Source organism: Ascaphus truei, unplaced genomic scaffold (assembly GCF_040206685.1).
Source record: "Ascaphus truei isolate aAscTru1 unplaced genomic scaffold, aAscTru1.hap1 HAP1_SCAFFOLD_453, whole genome shotgun sequence".
NCBI classification, from domain to species: domain Eukaryota; kingdom Metazoa; phylum Chordata; class Amphibia; order Anura; family Ascaphidae; genus Ascaphus; species Ascaphus truei.
Window position 1 is genome coordinate 43,679 of NW_027456784.1, and position 19,542 is coordinate 63,220.

Below are 19,542 nucleotides of genomic sequence, written 5' to 3' on the forward strand. Positions count from 1 at the left end.
GTATATATCTGTGTATATACAGCATACGTATACAGGTGTGCACAGTGTTGTGTGTATATATCTGTGTATATACAGTATACGTATAAAGGTGTGCACAGTGTTGTGTGTATATATCTGTGTATATACAGTATACGTATAAAGGTGTGCACAGTGTTGTGTGTATATATCTGTGTATATACAGTATACGTATACAGGTGTGCACAGTGTTGTGTGTATATATCTGTGTATATACAGTATACGTATACAGGTGTGCACAGTGTTGTGTGTATATATCTGTGTATATACAGTATACATATAAAGGTGTGCACAGTGTTGTGTGTATATATCTGTGTATATACAGTATACATATAAAGGTGTGCACAGTGTTGTGTGTATATATCTGTGTATATACAGTATACGTATACAGGTGTGCACAGTGTTGTGTGTATATATCTGTGTATATACAGTATACGTATACAGGTGTGCACAGTGTTGTGTGTGTATATACAGTATACGTATACAGGTTGTGCACAGTGTGTGTGTGTGTGTATATATATACAGCATACGTATACAGGTGTACACAGTATTGTCGGTGTATATCTGTGTATATACAGCATACGTATACAGGTGTACACAGTATTGTCGGTGTATATCTGTGTATATACAGCATACGTATACAGGTGTGCACAGTGTGTGTGTGTGTGTATATATATACAGCATACGTATACAGGTGTACACAGTATTGTCGGTGTATATCTGTGTATATACAGCATACGTATACAGGTGTACACAGTATTGTCGGTGTATATCTGTGTATATACAGTATACGTATACAGGTGTACACAGTATTGTGTGTGTATATCTGTGTATATACAGCATACGTATACAGGTGTGCACAGTGTTGTGTGTGTATATCTGTGTATATACAGCATACGTGTACAGGTGTACACACACACACACACACGCGCGCGCTTTAGTGTAGTGAGATTATATGCGGGGGGCGCGAGATTATCTGCGGGGGGCGTGAGATTATCTGCGGGGGGCGCGAGATTATCTGCGGGGGGCGCGAGATTATCTGCGGGGGGCGCGAGATTATCTGCGGGGGGCGTGAGATTATCTGCGGGGGGGCGCGAGATTATCTGCGGGGGGCGCGACATTATCTGCGGGGGGCGCGAGATTATCTGCGGGGGGCGCGAGATTATCTGTGGGGGGCGTGAGATTATCTGCGGGGGGCGTGAGATTATCTGCGGGGGGCGCGAGATTATCTGCGGGAGGCGTGAGATTATCTGCGGGGGGCGCGAGATTATCTGCGGGGAGCGTGAGATTATCTGCGGGGGGCGCGAGATTATCTGCGGGGGGCGCGAGATTATCTGCGGGGGGCGCGGGATTATCTGCGGGGGGGCGCGAGATTATCTGCGGGGGGCGCGAGATTATCTGCGGGGAGCGTGAGATTATCTGCGGGGGGCGCGAGATTATCTGCGGGGGGCGCGAGATTATCTGCGGGGGCGCGAGATTATCTGCGGGGGGCGCGAGATTATCTGCGGGGGGCGCGAGATTATCTGCGGGGGGCGCGAGATTATCTGCGGGGGGCGCGAGATTATCTGCGGGAGGCGTGAGATTATCTGCGGGGGGCACGAGATTATCTGCGGGGGGCGTGATATTATCTGCGGGGGGCGCGGGATTATCTGCGGGGGGCACGAAATTATCTGCGGGGAGCGTGAGATTATCTGCGGGGGGCGTGAGATTATCTGCGGGGGGCGCGAGATTATCTGCGGGGGGCGCGAGATTATCTGCGGGGGGCGCGAGATTATCTGCGGGGGGCGTGAGATTATCTGCGGGGGGCGCGAGATTATCGGCGGGGGGCACGAGATTATCTGCGGGGGGGCGTGATATTATCTGCGGGGGGCGCGAGATTATCTGCGGGGGGCGCGAGATTATCTGCGGGGGGCGTGAGATTATCTGCGGGGGGCGTGAGATTATCTGCGGGGGGCGTGAGATTATCTGCGGGGGGGCGCGAGATTATCTGCGGGGGGCGTGAGATTATCTGCGCGGGAGGCGTGAGATTATCTGCGGGGGGGCGTGAGATTATCTGCGGGGGGCGCGAGATTATCTGCGGGGGGGGCGTGAGATTATCTGCGGGGGGCGTGAGATTATCTGCGGGGGGCGCGATATTATCTGCGCGGGAGGCGTGAGATTATCTGCGGGGGGCGTGAGATTATCTGCGGGGGCGCGAGATTATCTGCGCAGGAGGCGTGAGATTATCTGCGGGGGGCGTGAGATTATCTGCGGGGGGCGCGAGATTATCTGCGGGGGGGCGTGAGATTATCTGCGGGGGGGCGTGAGATTATCTGCGGGGGGCGCGATATTATCTGCGGGGGGGCGCGAGATTATCTGCGGGGGGCGTGAGATTATCTGCGCGGGGCGTGAGATTATCTGCGCGGGGGGCGCGAGATTATCTGCGGGGGGGGCGCGAGATTATCTGCGGGGGGGCGCGAGATTATCTGCGGGGGGCGCGGGATTATCTGCGGGGGGGCGCGAGATTATCTGCGGGGGGCGCGAGATTATCTGCGGGAGGCGCGAGATTATCTGCGGGGGGGCGCGAGATTATCTGCGGGGGGCGCGAGATTATCTGCGGGGGGCGCGAGATTATCTGCGGGGGGCGCGAGATTATCTGCGGGGGGCGCGAGATTATCTGCGGGGGGCGCGAGATTATCTGCGGGGGGCGCGAGATTATCTGCGGGGGGCGCGAGATTATCTGCGGGGGGGCGTGAGATTATCTGCGGGGGGCGTGAGATTATCTGCGGGGGGCGCGAGATTATCTGCGGGGGGCGTGAGATTATCTGCGCGGGGGGCGCGAGATTATCTGCGGGGGGGGCGCGAGATTATCTGCGGGGGGCGCGAGATTATCTGCGGGGGGGCGTGAGATTATCTGCGGGGGGAGCGAGATTATCTGCGGGGGGCGCGAGATTATCTGCGGGGGGGCGTGAGATTATCTGCGGGGGGCGCGAGATTATCTGCGGGGGGGGCGCGAGATTATCTGCGGGAGGCGCGAGATTATCTGCGGGGGGCGCGAGATTATCTGCGGGGGGCGCGAGATTATCTGCGGGGGGCGCGAGATTATCTGCGGGGGGGCGCGAGATTATCTGCGGGTGGGGCGCGAGATTATCTGCGGGGGGGCGCGAGATTATCTGCGGGGGGGCGCGAGATTATCTGCGGGGGGCGTGAGATTATCTGCGGGGGGCGCGAGATTATCTGCGGGGGGGGGGCGCGAGATTATCTGCGGGGGGCGTGAGATTATCTGCGGGGGGCGCGAGATTATCTGCGGGGGGGGGGCGCGAGATTATCTGCGGGGGGCGCGAGATTATCTGCGGGGGGCGCGGGATTATCTGCGGGGGGCGCGAGATTATCTGCGGGGGGCGCGAGATTATCTGCGGGGAGCGTGAGATTATCTGCGGGGGGCGCGAGATTATCTGCGGGGGGCGTGAGATTATCTGCGGGGAGCGTGAGATTATCTGCGGGGGGGCGCGAGATTATCTGCGGGGGGGCGCGAGATTATCTGCGGGGGGCGCGAGATTATCTGCGGGGGGGGCGTGAGATTATCTGCGGGGGGCGCGGGATTATCTGCGGGGGGCGCGGGATTATCTGCGGGGGCGCGAGATTATCTGCGGGGGGCGCGAGATTATCTGCGGGGGGCGCGAGATTATCTGCGGGGGGCGCGAGATTATCTGCGGGGGGGGCGTGAGATTATCTGCGGGGGGCGCGAGATTATCTGCGGGGGGCGCGAGATTATCTGCGGGGGGCGTGAGATTATCTGCGGGGGGCGTGAGATTATCTGCGGGGGGCGCGAGATTATCTGCGGGGGGCGCGGGATTATCTGCGGGGGCGCGAGATTATCTGCGGGGGGGCGTGAGATTATCTGCGGGGGGCGCGAGATTATCTGCGGGGGGCGTGAGATTATCTGCGGGGGGCGTGAGATTATCTGCGGGGGGCGCGAGATTATCTGCGGGGGGCGCGGGATTATCTGCGGGGGGCGCGAGATTATCTGCGGGGGGCGCGAGATTATCTGCGGGGGGCGCGAGATTATCTGCGGGGGGGCGCGAGATTATCTGCGGGGGGCGCGAGATTATCTGCGGGGGGCGTGAGATTATCTGCGGGAGGCGTGAGATTATCTGCGGGGGGCGCGAGATTATCTGCGGGGAGCGTGAGATTATCTGCGGGGGGCGCGAGATTATCTGCGGGGGGCGTGAGATTATCTGCGGGGAGCGTGAGATTATCTGCGGGGGGGCGCGAGATTATCTGCGGGGGGGCGCGAGATTATCTGCGGGGGGGCGCGAGATTATCTGCGGGGGGCGCGAGATTATCTGCGGGGGGGGCGTGAGATTATCTGCGGGGGGCGCGAGATTATCTGCGGGGGGCGCGGGATTATCTGCGGGGGGCGCGAGATTATCTGCGGGGGGCGCGAGATTATCTGCGGGGGGCGCGAGATTATCTGCGGGGGGCGCGAGATTATCTGCGGGGGGGCGTGAGATTATCTGCGGGGGGCGCGATATTATCTGCGGGGGGCGTGAGATTATCTGCGGGGGGCGTGAGATTATCTGCGGGGGGGCGCGAGATTATCTGCGGGGGGCGCGAGATTATCTGCGGGGGGCGCGAGATTATCTGCGGGGGGCGCGAGATTATCTGCGGGGGGCGCGAGATTATCTGCGGGGGGCGTGAGATTATCTGCGGGGGGGCGCGAGATTATCTGCGGGGGGCGCGAGATTATCTGCGGGGGGCGCGAGATTATCTGCGGGGGGGGCGTGAGATTATCTGCGGGGGGCGCGAGATTATCTGCGGGGGGGCGTGAGATTATCTGCGGGGGGCGTGAGATTATCTGCGGGGGGCGCGAGATTATCTGCGGGGGGCGCGAGATTATCTGCGGGGGGCGCGAGATTATCTGCGGGGGGCGTGAGATTATCTGCGGGGGGGCGTGAGATTATCTGCGGGGGGCGCGAGATTATCTGCGGGGGGGCGCGGGATTATCTGCGGGGGGCGCGAGATTATCTGCGGGGGGCGTGAGATTATCTGCGGGGGGCGCGAGATTATCTGCGGGGGGCGCGAGATTATCTGCGGGGGCGTGGGGTGTAGAGGCCCCGCGCGCTTCCCAAAGGCATTTAAATGAAGTGCCGGGAAAACAGCCCCCCATAAGTAACTCGCGGCGGGTTCCGACGGCGCGGTGCGGTGATCTCCGGCTTCTCCCCTGCAAATAGTACTCTTACCCCTGCAGGTCCTGGAAAAAATGGCCGTGCGCGCGTCAAATGACACTGCGTTGCCATGGCACCGGGACGGCGTGACGCCACACAACGTGTCGACGCGTCGCGACGTCACGTCCCGTTGCCATGGTAGGTTTCAGGACCTGCAGGGGTAAGAGTACAATTTGCAGGGGAGAGGACGGAGATCTCCGCACCGCAGGTAAGCACTGGACAGCGGCCAAAATTCACTCGCCCGTGGCGATCGGGCGAGTGCATTTGTCGTGTTGTGTGTGTGTATGTGTATATATATATACGTATATATGTAGCAGTGTATACGGTATATATGTGGCAGTGTATACGGTATATATGTGGCAGTGTATACGGTATATATGTGGCAGTGTATACGGTATATATGTGGCAGTGTATACGGTATATATGTGGCAGTGTATACGGTATATATGTGGCAGTGTATACGGTATATATGTGGCAGTGTATACGGTATATATGTGGCAGTGTATACGGTATATATGTGGCAGTGTATACGTATATATGTGGCAGTGTATACGGTATATATGTGGCAGTGTATACGTATATATGTGGCAGTGTATACGGTATATATGTGGCAGTGTATACGGTATATATGTGGCAGTGTATACGGTATATATGTGGCAGTGTATACGGTATATATGTGGCAGTGTATACGGTATATATGTGGCAGTGTATACGGTATATATGTGGCAGTGTATACGGTATATATGTGGCAGTGTATACGGTATATATGTGGCAGTGTATACGGTATATATGTGGCAGTGTATACGGTATATATGTGGCAGTGTATGCGGTATATATGTGGCAGTGTATACGTATATATGTGGCAGTGTATGCGGTATATATGTGGCAGTGTATACGGTATATATGTGGCAGTGTATGCGGTATATATGTGGCAGTGTATGCGGTATATATGTGGCAGTGTATACGGTATATATGTGGCAGTGTATACGGTATATATGTGGCAGTGTATGCGGTATATATGTGGCAGTGTATACGGTATATATGTGGCAGTGTATGCGGTATATATGTGGCAGTGTATACGGTATATATGTGGCAGTGTATACGGTATATATGTGGCAGTGTATACGGTATATATGTGGCAGTGTATACGGTATATATGTGGCAGTGTATACGGTATATATGTGGCAGTGTATGCGGTATATATGTGGCAGTGTATGCGGTATATATGTGGCAGTGTATGCGGTATATATGTGGCAGTGTATACGGTATATATGTGGCAGTGTATACGGTATATATGTGGCAGTGTATACGGTATATATGTGGCAGTGTATACGGTATATATGTGGCAGTGTATACGGTATATATGTGGCAGTGTATACGGTATATATGTGGCAGTGTATACGGTATATATGTGGCAGTGTATACGGTATATATGTGGCAGTGTATACGGTATATATGTGGCAGTGTATACGGTATATATGTGGCAGTGTATACGGTATATATGTGGCAGTGTATACGGTATATATGTGGCAGTGTATACGGTATATATGTGGCAGTGTATACGGTATATATGTGGCAGTGTATACGGTATATATGTGGCAGTATATACCTGACACTTTGATCCTCTTCACGGTTTTGCTGGAGTTATTGGTCACATGCACGTTCACATTAATGGCTTCACCGTGGTAGTATAGCTGGAAACAGAGACACCAAATCCACGTGTCACTGCGTCCCCTCTCCCCGTGTCGCCGCGTCCCCTCTCCCCGCGTCACCGTATCACCTCTCCCCGCGTCCCCTCTCCCCGTGTTACTGTGTCCAATCTCCACGTGTCACAGCGTCCTCGCTCCCCGCATCCCCGTGTCACTGCGTCCCCTCTCAACGTGTCACAGCATCCAATCTCCACGTGTCACAGCGTCCCCCTCTCCACGTGTCACTGCGTCCCCTCTCCGTATCACTGCGTCCCCTCTCCCCGTGTCACTGCGTCCCCTCTCCCCGTCACTGCGCCCCCTCTCCCCGTGTCACTGCGCCCCCTCTCCCCGTGTCACTGCGTCCCCCTCTCCCCGTCACTGCGCCCCCTCTCCCCGTGTCACTGCGTCCCCTCTCCCCGTGTCACTGCGTCCCCTCTCCCCGTGTCACTGCGTCCCCTCTCCCCGTGTCACTGCGTCCCCTCTCCCCCGTGTCACTGCGTCCCCTCTCCCCGTCACTGCGCCCCCTCTCCCCGTGTCACTGCGTCCCCTCTCCCCGTGTCACTGCGTCCCCTCTCCCCGTGTCACTGCGTCCCCTCTCCGTATCACTGCGTCCCCTCTCCCCGTGTCACTGCGTCCCCTCTCCCCGTCACTGCGCCCCCTCTCCCGGTGTCACTGCGTCCCCCTCTCCCCGTGTCACTGCGTCCCCTCTCCCCGTGTCACAGCGTTACCCTCTCCCCGTGTCACTGCGTCCCCTCTCCCCGTGTCACAGCGTTACCCTCTCCCCGTGTCACAGCGTTCCCCTCCACGTGTCCTCTCACAGCGTCCCCTCTCCCCGTGTCACTGCGTCCCCTCTCCACGTGTCCTCTCCCAGCGTCCCCTCTCCCCGTGTCACTGCGTCCCCTCTCCGTGTCACTGCGTCCCCTCTCCCCGTGTCACTGCGTCCCCTCTCCCCCTCTCCCCGTGTCCCCTCACCTCTTTATCGAGCGAGGCCTCTAGGTGCAGGGACCTGTCCGACATCAGGAAGTGTCGGGTGGTCTCTGCCACGGGTTGGGGTCCCGATTTCTCTGGAGCAAACTGCACCTTCCTAATGACCAGGCGCACGGAGTTCCTGGGGCAGAGGAGAGGTCAGGAGGGTCACAGGGGAGGGAGAGGAAGGTCAGAGGGAGAGGAGGGTCAGAGGGAGAGGAGGGTCAGAGGGGAGGGAGAGGAAGGTCAGAGGGAGAGGAGGGTCAGAGGGGAGGGAGAGGAAGGTCAGGGGTCAAAAGGGAGGGGGGAAACTGGGCGCAGAGGAGGAAGGTACTCAGCGGCATCACAGCTGTAACATACAACCTCTCATAATATAACATGTAATGGGAACAAGAGAGGGGAGGGTGGAAAGAGGGGAGGGGGGGGGAAAGAGGGGAGGGGGGGTGGAGGGTGGAAAGAGGGGAGGGGGAGGAGGGGGGAGAGAGAGGTGAGGGTGGGAAAGAAAGGAGGGTGAGAGAGGTGGGAGGGGAGGGTGAGAGAGGTGGGAGGGGAGGGTGAGAGAGGTGGGAGGGGAGGGTGAGAGAGGTGGGAGGGGAGGGTGAGAAAGGTGTGGGAGGGGAGGGTGAGAGAGGTGAGAGAGGAGGGTGAGAGAGGTGTGGGGAGGGGAGGGCGAGAGAGGTGAGAGAGGGGAGGGTGAGACAGGGGGGTACCAGTCGGACATTGAGGGGAAGGGTCAGCGGGGAGGAAGGGGAAGGGTGAGAGGGGAGGGCGGCGGGGCCGGTGGGATATTGAGGGGAAAGGTCAGAGTGGAAGGGTCAGCGGGCAGGGGGCGCGGGTCCTGTGCTACCTTTTGTGCATCTTCTCCTCCGCGGTCCTGGCACAGAAAGCTCGGATTTCATAGTCGACGCCACAGGCCTGAGGAGCGAACGCAGATTTAAAAAATGTATTAATATTGGTATGTGTGAGCTGGGTTCTGCTATCAATTTGCACGATCCTAACATTTAATTTTGGCGTGTGTGAGTTGATTAGGCAGACCCCTCCCTTAATTATTAGTCAATGTGGCTGTGTTTTACAATACTTAAGGTAGGATACCTTTGCTGTGTAACAGCAAAGTGTAACATTAACGTGTGTGGCAGAGTTAATCTTATATATATATTAGCAGCGGGATGTTAGGGTGTATAGGGGGAGGTATTAGCAGCGGGGTGTTAGGGTGTATAGGGAGAGGTATTAGCAGCTGGGTTTTGGGGTGTATAGGGAGAGGTATTAGCAGCGGGGGTGTTAGGGTGTATAGGGAGAGGTATTAGCAGCGGGGTGTTAGGGTGTATAGGGAGAGGTATTAGCAGCGGGATGTTTAGGGTGTATAGGGAGAGGTATTAGTGGGGTGTTAGGGTGTATAGGGAGAGGTATTAGCAGCGGGGTGTTAGGGTGTATAGGGAGAGGTATTAGCAGCGGGATGTTAGGGTGTATAGGGAGAGGTATTAGCAGCAGGATGTTCGGGTGTATAAGGGAGAGGTATTAGCAGCGGGGTGTTAGGGTGTATAGGGAGAGGTATTAGCAGCAGGATGTTAGGGTGTATAGGGAGAGGTATTAGTGGGGTGTTAGGGTGTATAGGGAGAGGGTATTAGCAGCGGGGTGTTAGGGTGTATAGTGAGAGGTATTAGCAGCGGGATGTTAGGGTGTATAGGGAGAGGTATTAGCAGCGGGATGTTAGGGTGTATAGGGAGAGGTATTAGCAGCGGGATGTTAGGGAGTATAGGGAGAGGTATTAGCAGCGGGATGTTAGGGTGTATAGGGAGAGGTATTAGCAGCAGGATGTTAGGGTGTATAGGGAGAGGTATTAGCAGCGGATGTTAGGGTGTATAGGGAGAGGTATTAGCAGCGGGATGTTAGGGTGTATAAGGAGAGGTATTAGCAGCGGGATGTTAGGGTGTATAGGGAGAGGTATTAGCAGCGGGATGTTAGGGTGTATAGGGAGAGGTATTAGCAGCGGGGGTGTTAGGGTGTATAGGGAGAGGTATTAGCAGCGGGGGTGTTAGGGTGTATAGGGAGAGGTATTAGCAGCGGGATGTTAGGGTGTATAGGGAGAGGTATTAGCAGCAGGATGTTAGGGTGTATAGGGAGAGGTATTAGCAGCGGGATGTTAGGGTGTATAGGGAGAGGTATTAGTGGGGTGTTAGGGTGTATAGGGAGAGGTATTAGCAGCGGGGTGTTAGGGTGTATAGGGAGAGGTATTAGCAGCGGGATGTTAGGGTGTATAGGGAGAGGTATTAGCAGCGGGATGTTAGGGTGTATAGGGAGAGGTATTAGCAGCGGGATGTTAGGGAGTATAGGGAGAGGTATTAGCAGCGGGATGTTAGGGTGTATAGGGAGAGGTATTAGCAGCAGGATGTTAGGGTGTATAGGGAGAGGTATTAGCAGCAGGATGTTAGGGTGTATAGGGAGAGGTATTAGCAGCGGGATGTTAGGGTATATAGGGAGTGGTATTAGCAGTGGGATGTTAGGGTGTATAGGGAGAGGTATTAGCAGCAGGATGTTAGGGTGTATAGGGAGAGGTATTAGCAGCGGGATGTTAGGGTGTATAGGGAGAGGTATTAGCAGCAGGATGTTAGGGTGTATAGGGAGAGGTATTAGCAGCAGGATGTTAGGGTATATAGGGAGAGGTATTAGCAGCGGGGTGTTAGGGTGTATAGGGAGAGGTATTAGCAGCAGGATGTTAGGGTGTATAGGGAGAGGTATTAGCAGCGGGGTGTTAGGATGTATAGGGAGAGGTATTAGCAGCGGGGATGTTATGGTGTATAGGGAGAGGTATTAGCAGCGGGGGTGTTAGGATGTATAGGGAGAGGTATTAGCAGCGGGGATGTTATGGTGTATAGGGAGAGGTATTAGCAGCGGGGTGTTAGGGTGTATAGGGAGAGGTATTAGCAGCGGGGTGTTAGGATGTATAGAAAGAGGTATTAGCAGCGGGATGTTAGGGTGTATAGGGAGAGGTATTAGCAGCAGGGTGTTAGGGTGTATAGGGAGAGGTATTAGCAGCAGGGTGTTAGGGTGTACTGTATAGGGAGAGGTATTAGCAGCAGGTGTTAGGGGTGTATAGGGAGAGGTATTAGCAGCAGGATGTTAGGGTGTATAGGGAGAGGTATTAGTGGGGTGTTAGGGTGTATAGGGAGAGGTATTAGCAGCGGGGTGTTAGGGTGTATAGGGAGAGGTATTAGCAGCGGGATGTTAGGGTGTATAGGGAGAGGTATTAGCAGCGGGATGTTAGGGTGTATAGGGAGAGGTATTAGCAGCGGGATGTTAGGGAGTATAGGGAGAGGTATTAGCAGCGGGATGTTAGGGTGTATAGGGAGAGGTATTAGCAGCAGGATGTTAGGGTGTATAGGGAGAGGTATTAGCAGCAGGATGTTAGGGTGTATAGGGAGAGGTATTAGCAGCGGGATGTTAGGGTGTATAGGGAGAGGTATTAGCAGCAGGATGTTAGGGTGTATAGGGAGAGGTATTAGCAGCGGGATGTTAGGGTGTATAGGGAGAGGTATTAGTGGGGTGTTAGGGTGTATAGGGAGAGGTATTAGCAGCGGGGTGTTAGGGTGTATAGGGAGAGGTATTAGCAGCGGGATGTTAGGGTGTATAGGGAGAGGTATTAGCAGCGGGATGTTAGGGTGTATAGGGAGAGGTATTAGCAGCGGGATGTTAGGGTGTATAGGGAGAGGTATTAGCAGTAGGATGTTAGGGTGTATAGGGAGAGGTATTAGCAGCGGGGTGTTAGGGTGTATAGGGAGAGGTATCAGCAGCAGGATGTTAGGGTGTATAGGGAGAGGTATTAGCAGCGGGATGTTAGGGTGTATAGGGAGAGGTATTAGCAGCAGGATGTTAGGGTGTATAGGGAGAGGTATTAGCAGCAGGATGTTAGGGTGTATAGGGAGAGGTATTAGCAGCGGGATGTTAGGGTATATAGGGAGTGGTATTAGCAGTGGGATGTTAGGGTGTATAGGGAGAGGTATTAGCAGCAGGATGTTAGGGTGTATAGGGAGAGGTATTAGCAGCGGGATGTTAGGGTGTATAGGGAGAGGTATTAGCAGCAGGATGTTAGGGTGTATAGGGAGAGGTATTAGCAGCAGGATGTTAGGGTATATAGGGAGAGGTATTAGCAGCAGGGTGTTATGGTGTATAGGGAGAGGTATTAGCAGCAGGATGTTAGGGTGTATAGGGAGAGGTATTAGCAGCGGGGTGTTAGGATGTATAGGGAGAGGTATTAGCAGCGGGATGTTATGGTGTATAGGGAGAGGTATTAGCAGCGGGGTGTTAGGATGTATAGGGAGAGGTATTAGCAGCGGGATGTTATGGTGTATAGGGAGAGGTATTAGCAGCGGGGTGTTAGGATGTATAGGGAGAGGTATTAGCAGCGGGATGTTAGGGTGTATAGGGAGAGGTATTAGCAGCTGGGTTTTGGGGTGTATAGGGAGAGGTATTAGCAGCGGGGTGTTAGGGTGTATAGGGAGAGGTATTAGCAGCGGGGTGTTAGGGTGTATAGGGAGAGGTATTAGCAGCGGGATGTTAGGGTGTATAGGGAGAGGTATTAGTGGGGTGTTAGGGTGTATAGGGAGAGGTATTAGCAGCGGGGTGTTAGGGTGTATAGGGAGAGGTATTAGCAGCGGGATGTTAGGGTGTATAGGGAGAGGTATTAGCAGCAGGATGTTCGGGTGTATAAGGAGAGGTATTAGCAGCGGGGTGTTAGGGTGTATAGGGAGAGGTATTAGCAGCAGGATGTTAGGGTGTATAGGGAGAGGTATTAGTGGGGTGTTAGGGTGTATAGGGAGAGGTATTAGCAGCGGGGTGTTAGGGTGTATAGTGAGAGGTATTAGCAGCGGGATGTTAGGGTGTATAGGGAGAGGTATTAGCAGCGGGATGTTAGGGTGTATAGGGAGAGGTATTAGCAGCGGGATGTTAGGGAGTATAGGGAGAGGTATTAGCAGCGGGATGTTAGGGTGTATAGGGAGAGGTATTAGCAGCAGGATGTTAGGGTGTATAGGGAGAGGTATTAGCAGCAGGATGTTAGGGTGTATAGGGAGAGGTATTAGCAGCGGGATGTTAGGGTGTATAAGGAGAGGTATTAGCAGCGGGATGTTAGGGTGTATAGGGAGAGGTATTAGCAGCGGGATGTTAGGGTGTATAGGGAGAGGTATTAGCAGCGGGGTGTTAGGGTGTATAGGGAGAGGTATTAGCAGCGGGGTGTTAGGGTGTATAGGGAGAGGTATTAGCAGCGGGATGTTAGGGTGTATAGGGAGAGGTATTAGCAGCAGGATGTTAGGGTGTATAGGGAGAGGTATTAGCAGCGGGATGTTAGGGTGTATAGGGAGAGGTATTAGTGGGGTGTTAGGGTGTATAGGGAGAGGTATTAGCAGCGGGGTGTTAGGGTGTATAGGGAGAGGTATTAGCAGCGGGATGTTAGGGTGTATAGGGAGAGGTATTAGCAGCGGGATGTTAGGGTGTATAGGGAGAGGTATTAGCAGCGGGATGTTAGGGAGTATAGGGAGAGGTATTAGCAGCGGGATGTTAGGGTGTATAGGGAGAGGTATTAGCAGCAGGATGTTAGGGTGTATAGGGAGAGGTATTAGCAGCAGGATGTTAGGGTGTATAGGGAGAGGTATTAGCAGCGGGATGTTAGGGTATATAGGGAGTGGTATTAGCAGTGGGATGTTAGGGTGTATAGGGAGAGGTATTAGCAGCAGGATGTTAGGGTGTATAGGGAGAGGTATTAGCAGCGGGATGTTAGGGTGTATAGGGAGAGGTATTAGCAGCAGGATGTTAGGGTGTATAGGGAGAGGTATTAGCAGCAGGATGTTAGGGTATATAGGGAGAGGTATTAGCAGCGGGGTGTTAGGGTGTATAGGGAGAGGTATTAGCAGCAGGATGTTAGGGTGTATAGGGAGAGGTATTAGCAGCGGGGTGTTAGGATGTATAGGGAGAGGTATTAGCAGCGGGATGTTATGGTGTATAGGGAGAGGTATTAGCAGCGGGGTGTTAGGATGTATAGGGAGAGGTATTAGCAGCGGGATGTTATGGTGTATAGGGAGAGGTATTAGCAGCGGGGTGTTAGGGTGTATAGGGAGAGGTATTAGCAGCGGGGTGTTAGGATGTATAGAAAGAGGTATTAGCAGCGGGATGTTAGGGTGTATAGGGAGAGGTATTAGCAGCAGGGTGTTAGGGTGTATAGGGAGAGGTATTAGCAGCAGGGTGTTAGGGTGTACTGTATAGGGAGAGGTATTAGCAGCAGGTGTTAGGGTGTATAGGGAGAGGTATTAGCAGCAGGATGTTAGGGTGTATAGGGAGAGGTATTAGTGGGGTGTTAGGGTGTATAGGGAGAGGTATTAGCAGCGGGGTGTTAGGGTGTATAGGGAGAGGTATTAGCAGCGGGATGTTAGGGTGTATAGGGAGAGGTATTAGCAGCGGGATGTTAGGGTGTATAGGGAGAGGTATTAGCAGCGGGATGTTAGGGAGTATAGGGAGAGGTATTAGCAGCGGGATGTTAGGGTGTATAGGGAGAGGTATTAGCAGCAGGATGTTAGGGTGTATAGGGAGAGGTATTAGCAGCAGGATGTTAGGGTGTATAGGGAGAGGTATTAGCAGCGGGATGTTAGGGTGTATAGGGAGAGGTATTAGCAGCAGGATGTTAGGGTGTATAGGGAGAGGTATTAGCAGCGGGATGTTAGGGTGTATAGGGAGAGGTATTAGTGGGGTGTTAGGGTGTATAGGGGAGAGGTATTAGCAGCGGGGTGTTAGGGTGTATAGGGAGAGGTATTAGCAGCGGGATGTTAGGGTGTATAGGGAGAGGTATTAGCAGCGGGATGTTAGGGTGTATAGGGAGAGGTATTAGCAGCGGGGATGTTAGGGTATATAGGGAGAGGTATTAGCAGCAGGGTGTTATGGTGTATAGGGAGAGGTATTAGCAGCAGGATGTTAGGGTGTATAGGGAGAGGTATTAGCAGCGGGGTGTTAGGATGTATAGGGAGAGGTATTAGCAGCGGGATGTTATGGTGTATAGGGAGAGGTATTAGCAGCGGGGTGTTAGGATGTATAGGGAGAGGTATTAGCAGCGGGATGTTATGGTGTATAGGGAGAGGTATTAGCAGCGGGGTGTTAGGATGTATAGGGGAGAGGTATTAGCAGCGGGATGTTAGGGTGTATAGGGAGAGGTATTAGCAGCGGGGTGTTAGGGTGTATAGGGAGAGGTATTAGCAGCAGGGTGTTAGGGTGTACTGTATAGGGAGAGGTATTAGCAGCAGGTGTTAGGGTGTATAGGGAGAGGAATTAGCAGCGGGATGTTAGGGTGTATAGGGAGAGGTATTAGCAGCGGGGTGTTAGGGTATATAGGGAGAGGTATTAGCAGCGGGATGTTAGGGTGTATAGGGAGAGGTATTAGCAGCGGGATGTTAGGGTGTATAGGGAGAGGTATTAGCAGCGGGATGTTAGGGAGTATAGGGAGAGGTATTAGCAGCGGGATGTTAGGGTGTATAGGGAGAGGTATTAGCAGCAGGATGTTAGGGTATATAGGGAGAGGTATTAGCAGCAGGGTGTTAGGGTGTATAGGGAGAGGTATTAGCAGCAGGATGTTAGGGGTGTATAGGGAGAGGTATTAGCAGCGGGGTGTTAGGATGTATAGGAGAGGTATTAGCAGCGGGATGTTAGGGTGTATAGGGAGAGGTATTAGCAGCAGGATGTTAGGGTGTATAGGGGAGAGGTATTAGAAGCAGGGTGTTAGGGTGTATAGGGAGAGGTATTAGCAGCGGGGTGTTAGGGTGTATAGGGAGAGGTATTAGCAGCGGGGTGTTAGGGTGTATAGGGAGAGGTATTAGCAGTGGGATGTTAGGGTGTATAGGGAGAGGTATTAGCAGCGGGATGTTAGGGTGTATAGGGAGAGGTATTAGCAGCGGGATGTTAGGGAGTATAGGGAGAGGTATTAGCAGCGGGATGTTAGGGTGTATAGGGAGAGGTATTAGCAGCAGGATGTTAGGGTGTATAGGGAGAGGTATTAGCAGCGGGATGTTAGGGTGTATAGGGGAGAGGTATTAGCAGCAGGATGTTAGGGTATATAGGGAGAGGTATTAGCAGCAGGGTGTTAGGGTGTATAGGGAGAGGTATTAGCAGCAGGATGTTAGGGTGTATAGGGAGAGGTATTAGCAGCGGGGTGTTAGGATGTATAGGGAGAGGTATTAGCAGCGGGATGTTAGGGTGTATAGGGAGAGGTATTAGCAGCAGGATGTTAGGGTGTATAGGGAGAGGTATTAGAAGCAGGGTGTTAGGGTGTATAGGGAGAGGTATTAGCAGCGGGGTGTTAGGGTGTATAGGGAGAGGTATTAGCAGCAGGATGTTAGGGTGTATAGGGAGAGGTATTAGCAGCGGGGTGTTAGGATGTATAGGGAGAGGTATTAGCAGCGGGATGTTATGGTGTATAGGGAGAGGTATTAGCAGCGGGGTGTTAGGATGTATAGGGAGAGGTATTAGCAGCGGGATGTTAGGGTGTATAGGGAGAGGTATTAGCAGCGGGGTGTTAGGGTGTATAGGGAGAGGTATTAGCAGCAGGGTGTTAGGGTGTACTGTATAGGGAGAAGGTATTAGCAGCAGGTGTTAGGGTGTATAGGGAGAGGAATTAGCAGCGGGATGTTAGGGTGTATAGGGAGAGGTATTAGCAGCGGGGTGTTAGGGTATATAGGGAGAGGTATTAGCAGCGGGATGTTAGGGTGTATAGGGAGAGGTATTAGCAGCGGGTGTTAGGGTGTATAGGGAGAGGTATTAGCAGCGGGATGTTAGGGTGTATAAGGAGAGGTATTAGCAGCGGGGTGTTAGGGTGTATAGGGAGAGGTATTAGCAGCGGGATGTTAGGGTGTATAGGGAGAGGTATTAGCAGCGGGATGTTAGGGTGTATAAGGAGAGGTATTAGCAGCGGGATGTTAGGGTGTATAGGGAGAGGTATTAGCAGCGGGATGTTAGGGTGTATAGGGGAGAGGTATTAGAAGCAGGGTGTTAGGGTGTATAGGGAGAGGTATTAGCAGCGGGGTGTTAGGGTGTATAGGGAGAGGTATTAGCAGCGGGATGTTAGGGTGTATAGGGAGAGGTATTAGCAGCGGGGTGTTAGGGTGTATAGGGAGAGGTATTAGCAGCAGGATGTTAGGGTGTATAGGGAGAGGTATTAGCAGCGGGATGTTAGGGTGTATAGGGAGAGGTATTAGCAGCAGGATGTTAGGGTGTATAGGGAGAGGTATTAGCAGCGGGATGTTAGGGTGTATAGGGAGAGGTATTAGCAGCGGGGTGTTAGGGTATATAGGGAGAGGTATTATCAGCGGGATGTTAGGGTGTATAGGGAGAGGTATTAGCAGCAGGATGTTAGGGTGTATAGGGAGAGGTATTAGCAGCGGGATGTTAGGGTGTATAGGGAGAGGTATTAGCAGCGGGGGTGTTAGGGTGTATAGGGAGAGGTATTATCAGCGGGATGTTAGGGTGTATAGGGAGAGGTATTAGCAGCAGGATTTTAGGGTGTATAGGGAGATGTATTAGCAGCAGAGTGTTAGGGTGTATAGGGAGAGGTATTAGCAGCGGGATGTTAGGGTGTATAGGGAGAGGTATTAGCAGCGGGGTGTTAGGGTGTATAGGGAGAGGTATTATCAGCGGGATGTTAGGGTGTATAGGGAGAGGTATTAGCAGCGGGATGTTAGGGTGTATAGGGAGAGGTATTAGCAGCGGGGTGTTAGGGTGTATAGGGAGAGGTATTAGCAGCGGGATGTTAGGGTGTATAAGGAGAGGTATTAGCAGCGGGGTGTTAGGGTGTATAGGGAGAGGTATTAGCAGCGGGGTGTTAGGGTGTATAGGGAGAGGTATTATCAGCGGGATGTTAGGGTATATAGGGAGAGGTATTAGCAGCAGGGTGTTAGGGTGTATAAGGAGAGGTATTAGCAGCGGGATGTTAGGGTGTATAAGGAGAGGTATTAGCAGCGGGGTGTTAGGGTGTATAGGGAGAGGTATTAGCAGCGGGATGTTAGGGTGTATAGGGAGAGGTATTAGCAGCGGGATGTTAGGGTGTATAAGGAGAGGTATTAGCAGCGGGGTGTTAGGGTGTATAGGGAGAGGTATTAGCAGCGGGATGTTAGGGTGTATAGGGAGAGGTATTAGCAGCGGGGTGTTAGGGTGTATAGGGAGAGGTATTAGCAGCGGGATGTTAGGGTGTATAAGGAGAGGTATTAGCAGCGGGGTGTTAGGGTGTATAGGTAGCGGTATTAGCAGCGGGGTGTTAGGGTGTATAGGGAGACGTATTAGCAGCGGGATGTTAGGGTGTATAGGGAGAGGTATTAGCAGCAGGATGTTAGGGTGTATAGGGAGAGGTATTAGCAGCGGGATGTTAGGGTGTATAGGGAGAGGTAATTAGCAGCGGGGTGTTAGGGTATATAGGGAGAGGTATTATCAGCGGGATGTTAGGGTGTATAGGGAGAGGTATTAGCAGCGGGATGTTAGGGTGAGGTATTAGCAGCGGGGTGTTAGGGGTGTATAGGGAGAGGTATTATCAGCGGGATGTTAGGGTGTATAGGGAGAGGTATTAGCAGTGGGATGTTGGGGTGTATAGGGAGAGGTATTAGCAGTGGGATGTTGGGGTGTATAGGGAGAGGTATTAGCAGCGGGATGTTAGGGTGTATAGGGAGAGGTATTAGCAGCGGGGTGTTAGGGTGTATAGGGAGAGGTATTATCAGCGGGATGTTAGGGTGTATAGGGAGAGGTATTATCAGCAGGATGTTAGGGTGTATAGGGAGAGGTATTAGCAGCGGGATGTTAGGGTGTATAGGGAGAGGTATTAGCAGCAGGATGTTAGGGTGTATAGGGAGAGGTATTAGCAGCGGGATGTTAGGGTGTATAGGGAGAGGTATTAGCAGCGGGATGTTAGGGAGTATAGGGAGAGGTATTAGCAGCGGGATGTTAGGATGTATAGGGAGAGGTATTAGCAGCAGGGTGTTAGGGTGTATAGGGAGAGGTATTAGCAGCAGAGTGTTAGGGTGTATAGGGAGAGGTATTAGCAGCGGGATGTTAGGGTGTATAGGGAGAGGTATTAGCAGCGGGGTGTTAGGGTGTATAGGGAGAGGTATTAGCAGCGGGATGTTAGGGTGTATAGGGAGAGGTATTAGCAGCGGGATGTTAGGGTGTATAAGGAGAGGTATTAGCAGCAGGATGTTAGGGTGTATAGGGAGAGGTATTAGCAGCGGGATGTTAGGGTGTATAGGGAGAGGTATTAGCAGCAGGATGTTAGGGTGTATAGGGAGAGGTATTAGCAGCGGGATGTTAGGGTGAGGTATTAGCAGCGGGGTGTTAGGGTGTATAGGGAGAGGTATTATCAGCGGGATGTTAGGGTGTATAGGGAGAGGTATTAGCAGTGGGATGTTGGGGTGTATAGGGAGAGGTATTAGCAGCGGGATGTTAGTGTGTATAGGGAGAGGTATTAGCAGCGGGGTGTTAGGGTGTATAGGGAGAGGTATTATCAGCGGGATGTTAGGGTATATAGGGAGAGGTATTAGCAGCAGGGTGTTAGGGTGTATAGGGAGAGGTATTAGCAGCAGAGTGTTAGGGTGTATAGGGAGAGGTATTAGCAGCGGGATGTTAGGGTGTATAGGGAGAGGTATTAGCAGCGGGGT

The 19,542-nt window shown here is 53.0% G+C and overlaps 1 protein-coding gene across 1 annotated transcript in view; it reads right to left on the reverse strand.

The window, feature by feature from the left end:
• Positions 1–1,660: 1,660 nt before the first annotated feature.
• The window catches only part of LOC142484882 (beta-arrestin-2-like), a 56,187-nt gene continuing 38,305 nt past the window's right edge, over positions 1,661–19,542 (reverse strand). Inside the window, exons 7-10 of the mRNA XM_075584115.1 lie at positions 8,724–8,791; positions 7,883–8,018; positions 6,786–6,916; positions 1,661–1,664 (exon numbers count right to left, since the gene is read on the reverse strand). Of these exons, the coding sequence (XP_075440230.1) occupies positions 1,661–1,664; positions 6,786–6,916; positions 7,883–8,018; positions 8,724–8,791 (339 nt within the window). The remainder of the gene's footprint in view (positions 1,665–6,785; positions 6,917–7,882; positions 8,019–8,723; positions 8,792–19,542) is intronic.